At 32.2% G+C, this 20,666-nt stretch overlaps 1 protein-coding gene and 1 long non-coding RNA gene across 2 annotated transcripts; both read left to right on the forward strand.

Annotated features, from left to right (window-relative positions):
• The first annotated feature begins 856 nt into the window (after positions 1-856).
• Positions 857-15,653, forward strand: LOC120131760 (BRASSINOSTEROID INSENSITIVE 1-associated receptor kinase 1-like). The gene is made up of 6 exons (XM_039148688.1): positions 857-1,027; positions 1,229-1,340; positions 1,431-1,502; positions 1,576-1,719; positions 2,670-2,740; positions 15,575-15,653. Coding segments are annotated over exons 1-6 (468 nt in total). The 5' UTR covers positions 857-960; the 3' UTR covers positions 15,577-15,653.
• Positions 2,786-4,287, forward strand: LOC120131772. The gene is made up of 3 exons (XR_005516954.1): positions 2,786-2,921; positions 3,399-3,478; positions 4,167-4,287. It is a non-coding gene; the product is annotated as an uncharacterized LOC120131772 (long non-coding RNA).
• Positions 15,654-20,666: the final 5,013 nt, after the last annotated feature.

Raw genomic sequence — 20,666 nt, forward strand, 5'->3', positions numbered from 1 at the left:
AAACGATCACGAATTCCTTTCTAACTAAAATCATTGGTTATACGCAGATCAACTTATCTTTTAAATTATGTTTTCTTAAAAACTATTTTAAAAGATTGTTTTTGGGTATTTGACCTACCTAAAAGGCTAATGGCGACTCTCAAAACATTATTTTTTTCAAAATCATTTATTTATCTCTTTATTTTTCCTTCCAAATAAAAATTAGTGCCGGGCGAAAACCGGTTACGACATCTTCTAAATACATGCCTATGATTAACACACACAAAGAACCTCTTTTCAGTATTATTATTCATCCAATCTGTGTATGTTGAGGTTGCAATTGGCGTCTCCATTGCCAACTTTGATTGTTGATCAAACAAAGAGAATAAGAGAAAAATAAATTTAATTTTTATGGTTTTTAGTCAATTCAGGTGATGAATTTTTTTTATTAAGCTGAAATAAGTTAGAAGGATTATTTTATTCACCTGAAAAATAACAGTAACATGTCACATCAGATAAAACTAACGGGAGGTAACGTCAGGACCTTACTGAAAGCGGACTAATAGTTTAGTGACTATATTGAATTTTTTAAAGCTTGGGTGACCAAAATACAAGAGTCCTAAAACTTTGATGACCATTTATTCAGTTTACCCGAATAAATATGACTTCAACTAAACAAAAATTGATAAATTTGACTTCGACGGAATAAATGGTTTGAACCAGTTATTAGAATTCAAAATGTGTAAATTCCGTCGAAAGGAATCAATCAAAATCAAACGAAGACTTCAACGACTTTGTGACTCACTTATCACCTCCAATCCTTTCCTCGTATTTTCTCTCTTCTTTCCCGCTTACAAAACATAGATTCTCTCTTCGTCTTCTTTAACCTTCAATCAGTTGTTTTTGTTTCCAGCTACATTGTTTTCTCTCAGCTGATTCGGCTCTTTAATCGAAGAAACCGAAAACAAAAGAAAAAAATTGATGGAGCGGCTTATTTCCGTTTGTTTATGGTTGATTTTGGTTTTCAGAGTTGCGGGCAACGCTGAAGGTTCTTTCTCGTTATTTTCTTCTGCATTCCGATGTTTTTAATTGGAATTATGTTCATTTTGATGAATATGGTGGAGTTTTGGCCGCCTATTCCATTATTTTTAACCTGTGATTTAATCTCTACTGAGGTTTTCGGTTTAGAAATCCCCCATTGTAGCAAATTGTGAAACACGGTTGCTGAAGCTTTTGTAATGACTCGCAGGTGACGCGCTGTATGCATTGAAGATCAATTTGGCTGACCCTAATAAAGTGCTTCACAATCCTTGCCGATGGTACAACATTACATGTAATGCTAAAAACAGTGTGGCAAGAGTGTAAGTTTTACTTTTATATTACCTTTCAGCTGGTTGTACTTCCTTGTATCTACTTGGTTGTGATAAATGGTTTTCGTTTTGTCAATTTAGTGATCTTGGTGATGCAAATCTATCTGGCCAATTGGTGCCGCAACTCGGGCAGCTTGCGAATTTGCAGTATCTGTAAGTATGGCTATTGGGTTTTTTCACATTCATTCAAACACACCAAGTAATCTCAGTCAATTGTTTATGACAGGGAGCTTTATAATAATAACATATCTGGGACAATCCCGGAGGAACTTGGAAACTTGACGAGCTTGGTGAGCTTGGATCTTTTCTCGAATGCTTTAACCGGACCCATTCCAGCAACTCTGGGCAAGCTTCGAAAGCTGCTCTTCTTGTACGAACACTTTTCATATTTCTTTTAAGTACCTAATTCATTAATATTTCTTTGTGCTTTTGCTCTCGTCATACGTTTGTTTTAGCATATGTGGAAGGCCTTTATGTGTTGCTAGCTGAAGTATGGGCATAGATAGACTTATCTGGACATAATTGGATGAAGATTCCTAAAATTACTCGTTTATTAATAAGGCCTCTCGACGTCTAGCAAGGATGGAAAAAACAGAATAGGATTGGTTCAATCGAAACTCAAAAGCATATCTAGTTCATTGCTACAAGTTGAACCGAAGACTTAGAAGTATAATAACGGAAGGTGTGATGAACCGTTCATGAACCATTTATATGATGGTCGTTTATGTTCGTTTGTTAAACTAAATAGTCTGAACAAAATTTTTATATTCGTTTAATAAACGAACGAACATGAATAAAGGTATGTTCGGTTCGTTTATGTTCACAAACAAAATCGTTTATAAGCTTTTTATTGGATCGTTTATAAACTCGTTCATCCGGTTCTCCTTTCCTTTTTATTTTTACATTTTAAATATTGGTGAATGTAGAGACTAAATTGAATATAAGATGAATTTTGGAGTTTAAATTATGAAGCATGAGGAGCTTAAGGACTAGTGGTGTAATTTCACCATGTTTCTTTGCATGAAATGAACGTCAAACAAACATCTTTACTAAGGCTAAACGAACGGAACACGAACATTTTTAAAATAAACAAATGAACACGAATATGATATTACAAATTTAAGCAAATAGAACTTAAACACCTTCAAAAATAGATAAACGAACACAAATAAAACATTATTCGTTCAAATCTGATTCATTTACATCATACGAAGATTACCTCATTCATCTCCTCCCATTCTGATGTGGATATACTAGTATATGTGCTCTATCATGTTACACAACGTGCAATGTAATTCATGCTTTCTTTTTGTGGAGCAGGCGTCTCAACAACAACTCGTTGACAGGTCAAATTCCTATGTCCTTAAACACTATTGATTACTGCAAGTTCTGTGAGTGTTGCTATCAGAAAATTTTCTTTTCTTTTCGAAATTAGCTGTATTATCTTAGCTTCAAGAGCACAATATATAATGGGGTGGCTTATTTGATCATCTGATGCAGAAATCTTTCAAATAATCGGCTAGAAGGAGATATTCCAGTTAATGGTTCCTTTTCACTGTTAAATCCTATCAGGTTTTTCTTTTATGATATCACCCTCTAACTCATGACCCTCGCCACCATTCTTGTTCTCATTTTTTTCATGGTATAATGTCAAAATTAGCCCTAACATTTATCAAAACGATTATTTTGGCTAGACTATTTTTTTTCCTGAATTTTGACCTCTAATACATTATTTTGGGGCAAGAGCCCTAACATTTTACCGAATAGTCACTTTGACTCTTATTCTTTATTTCTAGAGTATTTTGGCCTTCAACGTTTTATTTTACGGTAAAAAGTCCTATTTTAAAGTGATATCCGTTTGTTAACTAATGTTTTTCATTCATAAACAGGTTTTTTCACACCAAAATGAAACATTGAGCTAAAATAATCTAAAAAAATAAAGATCAAAATGATCATTTTTTATAAATATTAGGGTTAATTTTGATATTATGTCTTTTTTTTAATATAGTCATAGTGTAGTCGCCTAAGTTGCTGCACTATTTTCCACAGTTTTATGAATAATGGACTCAATAATCCTCCTGTTGCTCCGCAGTCTCCTGTTATCCCGTCTACAGCTTCAACTTCATCAGGTATGATATATCTCCATTGTGCTCTTATTATCTCTACCAAACTTTGTGGCCTGCTTCTTTATTATTATTTGTTCTTAAGATATTTCTTGAAGTTTTCTCTGCATCTGCAACTGTTTTGGTGTTACCACATGTATGTAAAATGCAAATAATTTCTGTAGCTTTGAGTCCAAAATTTTAACGATTGCATTAAGATTTTTAAATAAAAAATGTAAGATAATTTAATTTTTGAACCTTTTGAGTACAAAGATAAAATCTCAAAGTTTATTCAAATACAAAGACAAGCAACATATTTTTTATGGAAATGTTAATAGTTGGGGTAAACTAGGTACTATCTATTCTTATGGTTTCGTTTTAGTCACTCAACTATATGTTTAAATCATATCTAATATTATGTTTTGATTATGTTTTGGTCACCTACCATTAAAAAATAAACAAAATAGTTGACATATTATTTATTTATTTTCAATGATGATCTATTATTATCTTCTGGTGACATGTCATCATTATTATTAATTTTTTATCGATAGATGATTAAGATGGAACTAAAATATAATATTAGGTATGCTTTTTAAAAGAAAATAGTTGGATGCTCAAACGAAACTGCGAAAATATGTAAGAGACTAGATCCATAATTTACCCTAGTAGTTATATATTTTCATTGATCTAACTTTGTTGTATGTACTGGCAGGCAGTATTGCCATTGTTGCTCGAGTTGCCCTACTGTTTTCTGCGCCTACAATTATATTTGCTTAAACGACGTGTTATTTCCTTTAATGTACTTGGTTAGTATTTTAGTACCTCAATGTAAGTGGGGGCGAAAAAAGATGTCTAAGTTATAACATCCTTAATATACGGTCAAGAAAAGATATTATTGTAAATATTAATATTTTTTTAATATTTTCGGTAAAATGTTACTTAAAATATTATTTTTTCTATCAAAAAATGTTAATATTGGTAGTTACTTAAAATGTTTAACATTTCGGGTAAAGCGTTACGTAAAATATTATTTTTTCTACCAGAAATGTTAATATTGGTTACCTAAAATGTTATTTTTTTTATAGGAAATTAAGTAGCGAAATTAATATTTCTGGTAAAAAAAACTAATGTTTTAGATAGTGTTTTACTGAAAATGTTAAAAAAATATTAATATTTTTAATAGGACATTTCTTTAACAGTATGTTAAGATTGTCGTATAATATAACTATCCAGCGAAAAAAAAGCTCGCCCGAGTAGAATAAGACAAATTAATTTTAATATAATTTATTTTGTAAATTCATATTCTTGTTTTGCGTAACGATGTTCTAGTGTCCATCGTAATTGGGAAATATTTAATGTTCTATTATATGATGCTTGAGATGTTAAAATATTTATAGACTAAACTATAAAAATTTTATTAATGTTTTAGAAAGTTTTTTTTTCACTATAATTTTAAAAATAATAAATTGATCGCTGACATTTTTAGTTTATAATAAAATGGTCACTCCCCTGTTATTCCTGTTAAATTGATAACATAACAACATTGAAAAAGGGTTAATATTTATTTTCACCCTTAACTATTGTTAAAATATCAAATAAATCCTCAAATAATAATTTTGTTTTTAATTTATCCCAAAAACTTTCTAATTTTAAATTTTTTTCAAACACCTCACCACCTCTACTATATTCAAACCACTCTCCTTATAAAATGAACCACGACATAAAAATTGAAGTACGAATCACAACCAATGAAGAATATGCTACATTATTTGCATTCATTGAATCAACAACAGTGCTTAAAAACAAAAATGAAAATATGCATTCATTGAGAAGAAATAAAAAAGCGTATCAATGAATTTACAAACCTGACAACCTTGTGAGGAAAATCATGGATTCCGTGCCGAAGAAACCAGTTGTCTATTAATCTATTATTTGAGTTAAAATTAATTTAGGGTTTATACTTAACTCCTAAAACAAACACTGAAAAAACCAAAACTATAAGCCGAAGAATATTACATCGTAGGTTTTCTTAATACAATAATTACGGAGATGGTTTTGTTTAGCATGATCCTTTGCAACAAGAAATATGAAAAACAACAAAGAGAAAATACCCATAGTAGTCATGTTATCTACATACAAAAAGAAATTAAATATACATATATACATACATACATACATGCATGCATACATACATACATACATACATACATACATACATACATACATACATACATACATACATACATACATACATACATACATACATACATACATACATACATACATACATACATACCCCATGGGCCATGATGTTGTTGTCTCAAATTTACACGTGTCATGTAAAGAATACCTCGTGTTCATTCAATTAAAAATGGATTACAACTGTATAAACACCAGCTATACTGAAACTAACTAGCGAACAAACTAATTCAATTGAACCATCTTTCAACACTCCCTCTCAAGTTGGCAGTCTAAAGATGTCTTTAACTCCCAACTTGAGCAACAAATAATCATGTTGCATTGCTCCTAATGCATTTTTGTCATAATGTCAACTAACTACTCTATGGAAGATATATGACTCGTCTGAATTACTCCTTGTATCTTCTCACATATAAAGTGACAATCTATCTCGATGTGCTTAGTCCTTCCGTGAAAAAATAGATTTGTTTCAATCTGAAGTGGAACCTTGTTACGACAGTAGAGCTTGGCTGCAGGTAAATCTTCAACACCTATTTCTTTCAACAAGCCTCTCAGCCAAACAACTTCTGCTGCTGTCATGACCATACTTCGATACTCAGCCTCCATTGATGACCTTATTATGGTGTTTTTTTTACTTCCAAGAAATCAATGAGTTTTCAAGCTTAACACAAAATCCAGTAACCAATTTACTAGTCATTGGGCAAGCTCCCCAGTCAACATCATAATAAGCAACCAACTGAAACTGCCCTGAAGATGACAACAAGATTCCAAGTCCTGGAGTTTTCTTAATGTATTTAATTACTAGAAGAGTTGATTCCATATGACACATTTCTGGTTGTTGCATAAGCTAACTAAAGTGATGAACCACATAAGTGATGTCTAGTCTGATGTGGGTTAAGTATACAAGTCTTTCTGGCAACTTTGAAAGACCTTATTTTCTTCCAGCAGTTCTTGACCATGACTATCAACCACTCACAAGTACCATTAGACTGTAAACCAAAATCATGTGTAGTGAACTTAACATTCTGCTCCATTGGTGAGTAAACTAGCTTAGCTCCCCCTAAATCAGCATCCTCAACAAGTTCAAGAGCATATTTCCTCTGATTTAACAATAATATACATTCTTTGGATCGAAACACTTCAAAATCAAGAAAGTATTTAAGCTCCCCTATATCCTTCACTCTAAAACTGGCATTTAGTATCCCTTTAAAATTATCTATCATGACTGCATCACTATCAGTTATCAACAAGTATCCACATAAACAATTACAATAACCATTATAGCTTATTGTTTCTTTGTAAAAAGACAATAATCAAATTTACCATGTACATATCCAAAATCAATCAGAGAATCAGATAATCTTACATTCCACTGCCTAGACGCTTGCTTAAGATCATAAATGGACTTACACAGTCTACAAATCATGTGTTTCCCCTGACTACATAATCCCTCTAGCATCCTCATGTATACTTCTTCCAATAAATTACCTTAAAGAAAGGCATTATATACATCCATCTGGAACAGAGGCCAGTTACGCAAAGAAACAAGGACTAACACGTATCCAACTATAACAAGCTTGGAATCCGACAAGAAAGTCTCCACATAATCTATTTTTGCCTTCTGATTACACCCTTTAGCCACCAAGTTTGCCTTATATCGCTCAATTTCTTTATTAGATCGCTATTTCACTTTGTACACCGACTTGCAGCCAATGGGTGCCTTACGAAAAGGCAAAGGAACACTCTATATGTTATTTAACTCTAGTACTTGAATTTCCTCTTCTGTAACACGAATTCATAAGGGATTTGTAATGTCTTCAGAATAAGAGGACAATTCTACTACAAAAGTGGAAGAAGAAAGAAACAACTGTGTATGTATGGGAAGATGAGTATAAGAAATAATTATAAAAATTAAATACTGACTAGAGGTAGAAGATTAGTAAGACACATACTTATTCAGCCAAAGAGGAGGTTTAGACACCCTAGAAAACCTCTTAATAGTCTAATCTGATTGAGGTATGACATCCTAATCAAGGTGAATAACTTCAGAAGGTAAGGAAAAAACACTTGAAAAATCCAATGGAACAGGCTGAGAAACGAAATAATTATTAGAAGTAAACTGCGAGTTAGTGCCAAAACAGACCCCTATGGTGATGAAGGCGATGGTATATTTGTTGAAGCAGAAGAATTAGGAGACAAATGTTTAAGAATCAAAAACTGAGAATTATGAACAAAAGGTTGAGTGAGAAACAATTTAGAAGAAAACTCTGCAAAATAAAAAGGAAAATGGTTCTCATGGAAATGAACATCCCTATTGATAGAAAAAGTTTTAGAAACTAGATTAAATATGAGACAACCTTTTTAAGTGGAAGAATATCCCATGAACACTAAAGGAATATCTTTTGGAGAGAATTTGTCACTGTAATTGGGTTGAGTGGTATAACCTAGACAATAAAAAAAACCCCTTAAGTGAGATAAAGATGGAGGTTTATGATAAAGTAATTCAAAATGAGAGTTCCAACTAAGAATGACAGAAGGAAGTCTATTAATCAGATAACATGCAGTCAAAACACACTCTTACCAAAATTTCAAAGGAACTATTGAATGAAACCCAAGTGCTCTACCTCGAAGAGATGTTTATGTTTTCTTTCAGCAATGTCATTCTGTTGAGGAGTACTAACACGTGAACTTTGATGAAGAATGTCTAATGAAGAAAATAAAGGAGAGTATTCTGAATTAAAAAATTTAGAACCATTATCACTTCTGATAATTTTAACAGTTGACTAAAACTGATTTTGAATAAAAGAGAAGAATTTTTTAAAAGACAATATAGCATCAGACTTAAGCTTCAACAAATATATCCATGTCATCCAAGTACAATCATCAACTATTGTTAAAAAAAACCTATGTCCACTATGAGTAGACACCTTATAAGGACCCCATAAATCCATATGAATCAACTGAAAAGGAATTTCTGCCTAGATTGACTGATAGGGAAATATAACCTAACTTGCTTAGCTAAAGGAAAAACTGAACAATTATCCATAGTGGAAGCATCAAGAACACAATCAGACAAAGACATATATGCAACTTCAATAAGGAAGCATGCCACAAATGTGCATGCCACATGGATGTTTTATTAACATAAAAAGACATACAATGAGATGAAGTATTGCATGACAAATTGGGTATATGAGAATCTAAAACAAAAGGAAATGACAAAACATACGACTATAAAACATATAAACCTCATCTTTTCCTACTAATTTTCTGCATCTTGCCACTGAAGAGATCCTGAAAGAGATCAAAATCAGGATAAATTTTGCTGCGGAATACGACTATTGTATATAGAAAAATCGCAATTGATAATTTGAGAAAATAAAGATGAAGGTAAAGAAGACACAAATTTTACGTGGAAAACCCCTAAATAATATAGGGTAAAAACCACAGGCAAAGATAGAAGAATTTCACTATGAGAAAATAGGAATTACAACTTCTCTCGATTTAACAAGGAGAAAACAATAGCAATTCTCTCTTCATAAAAAAAAAGAAAATAACTCTCAAGAAAACTCTCTCATTTATCTAGTATTGGGAGAAAGCTAAAATGATTTGAGATAGTTTCGAAGCTAAATGGGTTAGGGTATTTATAGTTGAAGCTTAAGGACTAATCTTATAAATACCTTAAAGTATAGGGACTAAATTTACAATTTTCTCATGCCACTTTTCAACCAAATCTTGCTGCCTAATTTTTAATCACCTAATTAGCCGCCGGCTGCCAAATCTTGAATGCATCAATTTTGACTTTTCAACAATCTTCCACTTGAAGATTTGATTGGAACAATAATATCTTTACACTATTCCTTCTACCTTGTACCATTCATATTGCTTACGTCTCTGACAGACCACAAGAGGATCGACACCAAGTAAATTTATCAACATTTACCGCATTCGTCATGAAATCTACTATGTTGTCTTTGGCATGGATTTTTTACATATCTACCGTCCTTTCTTCCACTTTTTCTCGAATGAAATAGTACTGAACTCGTATGCGTTTTGTTCTTGAATGAAATGTTGGATTTCTTGCTAGATGCAAGGCACTTTGAATATCACAAAATAGATAGACAAACTCTTGATTGTGCCCAAACTCCTCCAATAGCATCTTTAACCAGATTGCTTCTTTATTGGCTTGTGTAGCTGCTACATATTCTGCCTCTATTGTGGACATAGCCACAACTGACTGCAATTTTGAAACCCAGCTTATAGCTCCACCAGCAACTTTGAACACATATCTTGTAGTAGATTTGCTTTTATCCAAATCCACTACATAGTTAGTGTAGACACCTATTTTTGTCCAGGATATAATATTATATTATTATTATTAATATATTATATTATTATTATTTATTAATATTAATACAAATTACATTTTATATAGGCCTGAAGCTCAAGACCGTATACAAATCAATTACAAATGCAACTGGAACACAATTTAAGTTATCACTAAGCCCATGCCTCCCACGTGCTGCTGTCACTCACCGAACAAGACCCATGCTCGCGCCAATAATGCCATCTTCAGCATTTCACGGGAAATCTGCTACAAAATCATCCCACATTGAGCCAAATCAAGAGAAAAGTCAATCAAACATCCACCAAAATTGAGCGAGTAAAAAAAACCTAATACCATCTCAATCTCAACAACCAACAAAGAAAATATGTAAGAAGAGTATAAGGGGCTTTCGGTGGAAGGAAGGAAATAAAAGGAGGAAAAAATAAGAGGTGAAAAAAAAGAAACGAAAATAGAGACAAAAAATAGAGAGGAAAAGGCAACCATTCGAGCCGGAATTTTTCATCAACAAAAGGGGGCTTTTCTGTCTATTTTTGGGATACCTTATTCGAAACAATAGTGGGAAAACAAACAGAGAAGCAATGTAAGGACTCTATTCGAAATCAATGAGAAATATTTTCATTGCATTTTTCGCTTCATACGGTGAGCAAGAGAATGCATTTTATTTCATCCTCATTCGAAAACCATAAAAAATAATCCACCATCTAATTAGTAAATCTAAAAACCACACATATTTCGGAGCAATCAGAGAGATTTAGTGGGGGTACCTTCGTTTCTATTATGGTTTTTTTTTTCTTTCTTTACCATTCTGTTTGTGTGTGTGCATGCGGGTTCGAAGTGTTTAAGAGCAGGAAAGAATTGAAGGGTCGTTTACCTGAGGTCTAAATCGTCGGTGAGTCAAAGTAGTGTCAAGTGGAGTAGGTGGCCCGTTTTGGGGGTGATTTGGCTTTTGGTTTAGCAAGAATAGAAAGAGAGATAGTGGGCGTTTAGATACCTTTGAGGCGATGAGCTCCTGTCATGGTGGTTTAGTCGAGCGTCGGTTAGCAATGGTTTCCTTTGAGCATAAATACCATTCTAAAGTGAGGGGGGAGGAACCGAGAGTCTTGTTTCATGTGGACTAGCTTCAGTGTTTATTCTGTTGGAGTTGATGTTTGGTTTTGGAGTGAGATTACCATCGGTAAGTGGTGGCCAAACGTTGGCCATACAACCGTTTAGAGTGAAGAAGCGGTGCTAAGGGGATATTAACAATTGAAAACTAGGGTTCAGTTTTATCCAATATTTTATATATATATTAATGCATAAAATGGCAACAAGGGAGGGTTAAGTGCGTATAAAAAAAAACAAAGAAAGTTTACTTTTCAGAATCTAACCAAACCCACGTGAATTGGTCTTTGGGGGGTACACTATTTCTATAGTCCTTCAAATATTATGGGTAAATTCTTTCTTTAATCTTTTAGTTTTGATGCGTTATTCACTTCAGTCCATTCTTGTGTAATTCCATCTTAATTTCGACATTTAGTTTTAATTTTTATTATTTTAAGTATTTGTTTTAATTTTCAATTTGTATGTTTAATTTTACGATTATTTAAATTTATTCATTATATTAATATGTATATATAATTTTTATATAGTTTGGCATGTTATTTTTTTTATTATTTTTGTATTTAATTCAGATTTGTGCAATATATGTTAATATGCATAGTATAATCTGTAATTAAAATATATGTATATAATTGATTTGATTTTGAACCTACCTGTTGAAATCCTTAACCCATTGCCACCCTGTTTCAAATCTTATATTTGACTTTGGATTTCTATTTTATTTTATCTTATTGAATTATTTATTTTTTTAAAAAAAACTTTGGTTGTATGAATTATGATCCCACGTTTTTTTCCTTTATTTTGGTTCAACTAGTTATGTTTTCATATATGTTGCGCATGTCATTAGCTTCTTAGTTCTTACTTACTAAGTATTGTTTATATTCAGTTTAGTTAGTATATATATCTTTTTCCTATATGCGTGATGTACAAATGATTGTTTCCTATATCTTATATACACGTGCGTGTTATATAACTTGTAGATATATGTGTATATTAATACTATTCACATGATATTGTTTTTGTACAATTTGTATGATATCCTCATATGCATAACTCAACATTATGACATAATTGGATTAAGGGTAATACTCATTTAATTTAAAATTATTTTAAGTGAGTTGTCTTAACTAATTAGATATCCGCTTTTGACAATTTTAAATTAAAAGTGTATCCCATTAGTGGCACCTAAAAATTGATTCATCACTTTAAAATTTGGGAACGAAAGAAAATGAAATATTCGATTATTTAAATTTTTCGAGAAAATGTAGTTAGAACTTATCTAAGATATTGTCTCGATATTTTTAAATTATCTAATATTCTTTATCTTTCTAAAGGTTAGGTAATTTTAATTTAATCTATTTTGGTGCTTTTAAATATTGTAAAACTCGTATGTTGTTGTTTTTTTGGGGATCATAAATCAAATTAAAATTGAATTTGTAAATTTCATTGCAAAGATGTTAATTAATCAACTAGGTACTGATTTAGGGCGTTGTGGGGATGCTAATCCTTCTCCACGCGTAATCGACTCCCGAACTCATTTTCTGGTAATGCAGACCTCAATTTGTTGTTTTAATTAAAATAAATTTTTATTTAAAATGACAACATTTTTGGGTGCCCAATCACACCCTAATCAAGGATTGATGGCGACTCCTCAAACCGTATTTATTTAAGAAATCCTAAATTTTTCGAAACAAGAGGTTTTTTAAAATCACATTGTTTTTAATTAAAAAAATGGCAAAGAGAAATTAAAAATGACGTGATTTTCAAAATCTCGCTCCTAAGAAAAAGACCGTTTCGACAGTCAGAATCAACATACCCATTGATAAGTAAGTTTGATCCTCCGTAATATAATGCAACATTTGAGGTCCATTTGATGTATCTCAAGATCCTCTTTATGTATTCCAATGCTCTTTGCCTGGATTCGCCATGTACCGACTAACCACTCCCACTGTTTGTGCAATATTTGGTCTTGTGCATATCATGGCGAACATTAAACTTCCCACTGTCGATGCATACGGAAGTCGAGACATCTTCATCCTCTCTTCTTCACTATTAGGACTCATACTGGAGGATAATTTGGCGTTAATAGGAAGAGGGGTAAAAATTGGCTTACAATCTTACATGTTGAATCGTGACAAGATCTTCTTTAAGTAATTCTTTTGTGAAAGTCAAATTTTCCTATTACTTTTGTCTCGATGAATTTGCATCCCAGAATCTTGTTTACTGATCCCAAGTCCTTCATTTCAAATTCCCTAGCCAGTTGTGCCTTCAATTCTTCAATATGATCTTTGTTGGGTCCTGCAACCAACATGTCATCCACATATAACAGTAATATAACAAAATCATTATCACCAAACCTCCTGAAATAAGCACAAAAATATGTATTAAGTCTGTTGTATCCAAGACACATAATGAAGGAATCAAATCTCTTATACCAACACCTCGGTGCCTGCTTTAGACCATATAGAGATTTGTTCAACCTGCAAACCAAGTTCTTCTTTTCTTCTTCTTCAAAACCTTTAGGTTTAAGCATATAAATCTCTTTTTCAAGATTTCCATGAAGAAAAGTTGTTTTAACATCTAGCTGCTCTAGATGTAAGTTCAATGAAGCACACATTGCCAGACTACTCGAACTGTTGTTAGTTGAACTATAGGAGAAAAGATTTCATTGAAATCAATACATTCTTTTTGTGCATATCCTTTGACCACCAATGTTGCACAATACCTCTCAACTTGATCGTTATCATTTCACTTGATTTTGAAGACCCATTTGTTAACAATTGGCTTCCTTCCATGTGGTAGTGGCACAAGGTCCCATGTATTATTTTTTATGAAGGGCTTCAATTTTTTCTTGCATCATCATCAACCACAGTGAAGCATCTAAGCTGCTTATTGCCTCCTAGTATGTTGATGGCTCACCATCCCCTGTGAAAAGACAGTATGTAATATTTCCTTCTATAACATAATCTGTATAACATAATCTGAGTGTCAATTGAGCTGGTTGTACTTCCTTGTATCTACTTTGTTGTGATAAATGGTTTTTGTTTTGTCAATTTAGTGATCTTGGTGATGCAAATCTATCTGGCCAATTGGTGCCGCAACTCGGGCAGCTTGCGAATTTGCAGTATCTGTAAGTATGGCTATTGGGTTTTTTCACATTCATTCAAACACACCAAGTAATCTCAGTCAATTGTTTATGACAGGGAGCTTTATAATAATAACATATCTGGGACAATCCCGGAGGAACTTGGAAACTTGACGAGCTTGGTGAGCTTGGATCTTTTCTCGAATGCTTTAACCGGACCCATTCCAGCAAGTCTGGGCAAGCTTCGAAAGCTGCGCTTCTTGTACGAACACTTTTCATATTTCTTTTAAGTACCTAATTCATTAATATTTCTTTGTGCTTTTGCTCTCGTCATACGTTTGTTTTAGCATATGTGGAAGGCCTTTATGTGTTGCTAGCTGAAGTATGGGTATAGATAGACTTAGCTGGTCATAATTGGATGAAGATTCCTAAAATTACTCGTTTATTAATAAGGCCTCTCGACGTCTAGCAAGGATGGAAAAAACAGAATAGCATTGGTTCAATCGAAACTCAAAAGCATATCTAGTTCATTGCTACAAGTTCAACCGAATATTTAGAAGTATAATAACGGAAGGTGTGATGAACCGTTCGTGAACCATTTATATGATGGTCGTTTATGTTTGTTTGTTAAAAATAGTATGAACAAAATTTTTATGTTCATTTAATAAACGAACGAACATGAATAAAGGTACGTTCGGTTCGTTTATGTTCACAAACAAAATCGTTTATAAGCTTTTTATTGGATCGTTTATAAACTCGTTCACCCGGTTCTCCTTTCCTTTTTATTTTTACATTTTAAATATTGATGAATGTAGAGACTATATTGAATATAAGATGAATTTTGGAATTTAAACTATGAAGCATGAAGAGCTTAAGGACTAGTGGTGTAATTTCACCATGTTTCTTTGCATGAAATGAACGTCAAACAAACATCTTTACTAAGGCTAAACGAACGGAACAAGAATACTTTTAAAAATAAACAAATGAACACGAATATGATATTACAAATTTAAGCAAATAGAACATAAACACTTTCAAAAATAAATAAACGAACACAAATATAACATTATTCGTTCAAATCTGATTCATTTACATCATACGAAGATTACCTCATTCATCTCCTCCCATTCTGATGTGGATATACTAGTATATGTGCTCTATCATGTTACCAACGTGCAATGTAATTGATGCTTTCTTTTTGTGGAGCAGGCGTCTCAACAACAACTCGTTGACAGGTCAAATTCCTATGTCCTTAGCCACTATTGATTCACTGCAAGTTCTGTTAGTGTTGCTATCAGAAAATTTTCTTTTCTTTTCGAAATTAGCTGTATTATCTTAGCTTCAAGAGCACAATATATAATGGGGTGGCTTATTTGATCATCTGATGCAGAAATCTTTCAAATAATCGGCTAGAAGGAGATATTCCAGTTAATGGTTCCTTTTCACTGTTCAATCCTATCAGGTTTTTCTTTTATGATATCACCCTCTAACTCATGACCCTCGCCACCATTCTTGTTCTCATTTTTTTCGTGGTATAATGTCAAAATTAGCCCTAACATTTATCAAAACGATTATTTTGACTAGACTATTTTTTTTTCCTGAATTTTGACCTCTAATACATTATTTTGGGGCAAGATCCCTAACATTTTACCGAATAGTCACTTTGACTCTTATTCTTTATTTTTAGAGTATTTTGGCCTTCAAAGTTTTATTTACGGTAAAAAAGTCCTATTTTAAAGTGATATCCGTTTGTTAACTAATGTTTTTCATTCATAAAGAGGTTTTTTCCCACCAAAATGAAACATTGAGCTAAAATAATCTAAAAAAAATAAAGATCAAAATGATCATTTTTTATAAATATTAGGGTTAATTTTGATATTATGTCTTTTTTTTAATATAGTCATAGTGTAGTCGCCTAAGTTGCTGCACTATTTTCCACAGTTTTAAGAATAATGGACTCAATAATCCTCCTGTTGCTCCGCAGTCTCCTGTTATCCCGTCTACAGCTTCAACTTCATCAGGTATGATATATCTCCACTGTGCTCTTATTATCTCTACCAAACTTTGTGGCCTGCTTCTTTATTATTATTTGTTCTTAAGATATTTCTTGAAGTTTTCTCTGCATCTGCAACTGTTTTGGTGTTACCACATGTATGTAAAATGCAAATAATTTCTGTAGCTTTGAGTCCAAAATTTTAACGATTGCATTAAGATTTTTAAATAAAAAATGTAAGATAATTTAATTTTTGAACCTTTTAAGTACAAAGATAAAATCTCAAAGTTTATTCAAATACAAAGACAAGCAACATATTTTTTATGGAAATGTTAATAGTTGGGGTAAACTAGGTACTATCTATTCTTATGGTTTCGTTTTAGTCACTCAACTATATGTTTAAATCATATCTAATATTATGTTTTGATTATGTTTTGGTCACCTACCATTAAAAAATAAACAAAATAGTTGACATATTATTTATTTATTTTCAATGATGATCTATTATTATCTTCTGGTGACATGTCATCATTATTATTAATTTTTTATCGATAGATGATTAAGACAAAACTAAAATATAACATTAGGTATGCTTTTTATAAGAAAATAGTTGGATGCTCAAACGAAACTGCGAAAATATGTAAGAGACTAGATACATAATTTACCCTAGTAGTTATATATTTTCATTGATCTAACTTTGTTGTATGTACTGGCAGGCAGTATTGCCATTGTTGCTCGAGTAGCCCTACTGTTTTCTGCGCCTACAATTATATTTCGGGTAAAGCAGTACGTAAAATATTATTTTTCTTACCAGAAATATTAATATTGGTTACTTAAAATGTTGTTTTTTTATAAGAAATTAGGTAGTAAAATTAACATTTCTGGTAAAAAAAAAACTAATGTTTTAGATAGAGCTTTACCGAAAATGTTAAAAATATATTAATATTTTCGATATGAAATTTCTTTAACTGTATGTTAAGATTGTCGTATAGTATAACTACCCGGCGAAAAAATAGCTCACCCGAGTAGAATAAGACAAATTAATTTTAATATAGTTTATTTTGTAAATTCATATTCTTGTTTTGCGTAACGATGTTCGAGTGTCCATCGTAATTGGGAAATATTTAATGTTCTATTATATGATGCTTGAGTTGTTAAAATATTTATAGACTAAACTATAAAAAATTTATTAATGTTTTAGAAAGTTTTTTTTTCACTATAATTTTAAAAATAATAAATTGATCGTTGACATTTTTAATTTATAATAAAATGGCCACTCCACTATTATTCCTGTTAAATTGATAACATAACAACGTTGGAAAAAGGGTTAATATTTATTTTCACCCTTAACTATTGTTAAAATATCAAATAAATCCTCAAATAATGATTTTGTTTTTAATTTATCCCAAAAACTTTCTAATTTTCAATTTTTTTTCAAACACCTCACCACCTCTACTATATTCAAACCACTCTCTTATAAAATGAACCACGACATAAAAATTGAAGTACGAATCACAACCAATGAAGAATATGCTACATTATTTGCATTCATTGAATCAACATCAGTGCTTAAAAACAAAAATGAAAATATGCATTCATTCAGAAGAAATAAAAAAGCGTATCAATGAATTTACAAACCTGACAACCTTGTGAGGAAAATCATGGATTCCGTGCCGAAGAAACCAGTTGTCTATTAATCTATTATTTGAGTTAAAATTAATTTAGGGTTTATACTTAACTCCTAAAACAAACACTGAAAAACCAAAACTATAAGCCAAAGAATATTACATCGTAGGTTTTCTTAATACAAGAATTACAGAGATGGTTTTGTTTAGAATGATCCTTTGCAACAAGAAATATGAAAAACAACAAAGAGAAAATACCCATAGTAGTCATGTTATCTACGTACAAAAAGAAATTAAATATACATACATACCTACATACCCCATGGGCCATGATGTTGTTGTGTCAAATTTACATGTGTCATGTAAAGAATACCTCATGTTCATTCAATTAAAAATGGATTACAACTGCATAAACACTAGCTATATTGAAACTAACTAGCTAACAAACTAATTCAATTGAACCATCTTTCAACACTCCCTCTCAAGTTGGTAGTCTAAAGATGTCTTTGACTCCCAACTTGAACAACAAATAATCATGTTGCATTGCTCCTAATGCATTTTTGTCATAATGTCAACTAACTACTCTGTGGAAGATATATGACTCGTCTGAATTACTCCTTATATCTTCTCACATATAAAGTCACAATCTATCTCGATGTGCTTAGTCCTTCCGTGAAAAAATAGATTTGTTTCAATCTGAAGTGGAACCTTGTTACGACAGTAGAGCTTGGCTGCAGGTAAATCTTCAACACCTATTTCTTTCAACAAGCCTCTCAGCCAAACAACTTATGATGTTGTCATGACCATACTTCGATACTCAGCCTCCATTGATAACCTTATTATGGTGCTTTTTTTAACTTCCAAGAAATCATTGAGTTTTCAAGCTTAACATAAAATACAGTAACCAATTTACTAGTCATTGGGCATGCTCCCCAGTCAACATCATAATAAGCAACCAACTGAAACTGCCCTAAAGTTGACAACAAGATTCCATGTCCTGGATTTTTCTTAATGTATTTAATTACTCGAAGAGCTGCTTCCATATGACTCCTTGCTGGTTGTTGCATAAGCTAACTAAAGTGATGAACCATATAAGTGATGTCTAGTCTGATATGGGTTAAGTATACAAGTCTTTGTGGCAACTTTGAAAGACCTCATTTTCTTCCAGCAATTCTTGACCATGACTATCAACCACTCACAAGTACCATTAGACTGTAAACCAAAATCATGTGTAGTGAACTTAACATTCGGCTCCATTGGTGTGTAAACTAGCTTAGCTCCCCCTAAATCAGCATCCTCAACAAGTTCAAGAGCATATTTCCTCTGATTTAACAATAATATACATTCTTTGGATCGAAACTCTTCAAAATCAAGAAAGTATTTAAGCTCCCCTATATCCTTCATTCTAAAACTGGTATTTAGTATCCCTTTAAAATTATTTATCATGACTGCGTCTCTATCAGTTATCAACAATAATCCACATAAACAATTAAAATAACAATTATAGCTTCTTGTTTATTTGTAAAAAGACAATAATCAAATTTACCATGTATATATCCAAAATGAATCAGAGCATCAGATAATCTTACATTCCACTGCCTAGACGCTTGCATAAGATCATAAATGGACTTGCACAGTCTACAAATATTGTGTTGCCGCTGACTACATAATCCCTCTAGCATCCTCATGTATACTTCTTCCAATAAATTACCTTAAAGAAAGGAATTATATACATCCATCTGGAACAGAGGCCAGTTACGCAAAGAAACAAGGATTAATACGGATCTAACTATAACAAGCTTGGAATCCGACAAGAAAGTCTCCACATAATCTATTTCCTCCTTCTGATTACACCCTTTAGCCACCAAGTTTGCCTTATATCGCTCAATTGCTTTATTAGATCGTTATTTCACTTTGTACACCCACTTGCAGCCAATAGGTGCCTTACGAAAAGGCAAAGGAACACTCTATGTGTTATTTAACTCTAGTACTTGAATTTCCTCTTCTGTAACACGAATTCATAAGGGATTTGTAATGGCTTCAGAATAAGAGGCAATTCTACTACAAAAGTGGAAGAAGAAAGAAACAACTATGTATGTATGGGAAGATGAGTATAAGAAATAATTATAAAAATTAAATACTAACTAGAGGTAGAAGATTAGTAAGACACATACTCATTCAGACAAAGAGGAGGTTTACACCCTAGCAGACCTCTTAACAGTCTAATCTGATTGAGGTATGACATCCTAATCAAGGTGAATAACTTCAGAAGGTAAGGAAAAAACACCTGAAAAGTCCAATGGAACAGGCTGAGAAACGAAATAATTATTAGAAGTAAACTGTGAGTTAGTGCCAAAACAGACCCCTGTGGTGATGAAGGCGATGGTATATTTGTTGAAGCAGAAGAATTGGGAGACAAATGTTCAAGAATCAAAAACTGAGAATCATGAACAAAAGGTTGAGTGAGAAACAATTTAGAAGAAAACTCTGCAAAATTAAAAGGAAAATGGTTCTCATGGAAATGAACATCCCTATTGATAGAAAAAGTTTTAGAAACTAGATTAAATATGAGACAACCTTTTTAAGTGGAAGAATATCCCATGAACACTAAAGGAATATCTTTTGGAGAGAATTTGTCACTGTAATTGGGTTGACTGGTATAACCTAGACAATAAAAAAAAACCCCTTAAGTGAGATAAAGATGGAGGTTTATGATAAAGTAATTCAAAATAAGAGTTCCAACTAAGAATGGCAGAAGGCAGTCTATTAATCAGATAACATGTAGTCAAAACACACTCTTACCAAAATTTCAAAGGAACTATAGATTGAAACTCAAGTGCTCTAGCTACCTCGAAGAGATGTTT

Source organism: Hibiscus syriacus, unplaced genomic scaffold, assembly GCF_006381635.1.
Source record: "Hibiscus syriacus cultivar Baekdansim isolate YM2019G1 unplaced genomic scaffold, ASM638163v2 tig00001713_pilon, whole genome shotgun sequence".
Classification (NCBI taxonomy): Eukaryota; Viridiplantae; Streptophyta; class Magnoliopsida; order Malvales; family Malvaceae; genus Hibiscus; species Hibiscus syriacus.

Excerpts from the sequence above, each read along its gene's own strand:
- LOC120131760 (XM_039148688.1), top strand. The coding sequence starts at position 961 with ATGGAGCGGCTTATTTCCGTTTGTTTATGGTTGATTTTGGTTTTCAGA. Across the intron at positions 1,503-1,575 it reads CTTGCGAATTTGCAGTATCT|GGAGCTTTATAATAATAACA; the intron begins GTAAGTATGGCT and ends TGTTTATGACAG. Across the intron at positions 1,720-2,669 it reads CTTCGAAAGCTGCTCTTCTT|GCGTCTCAACAACAACTCGT; the intron begins GTACGAACACTT and ends TTTGTGGAGCAG.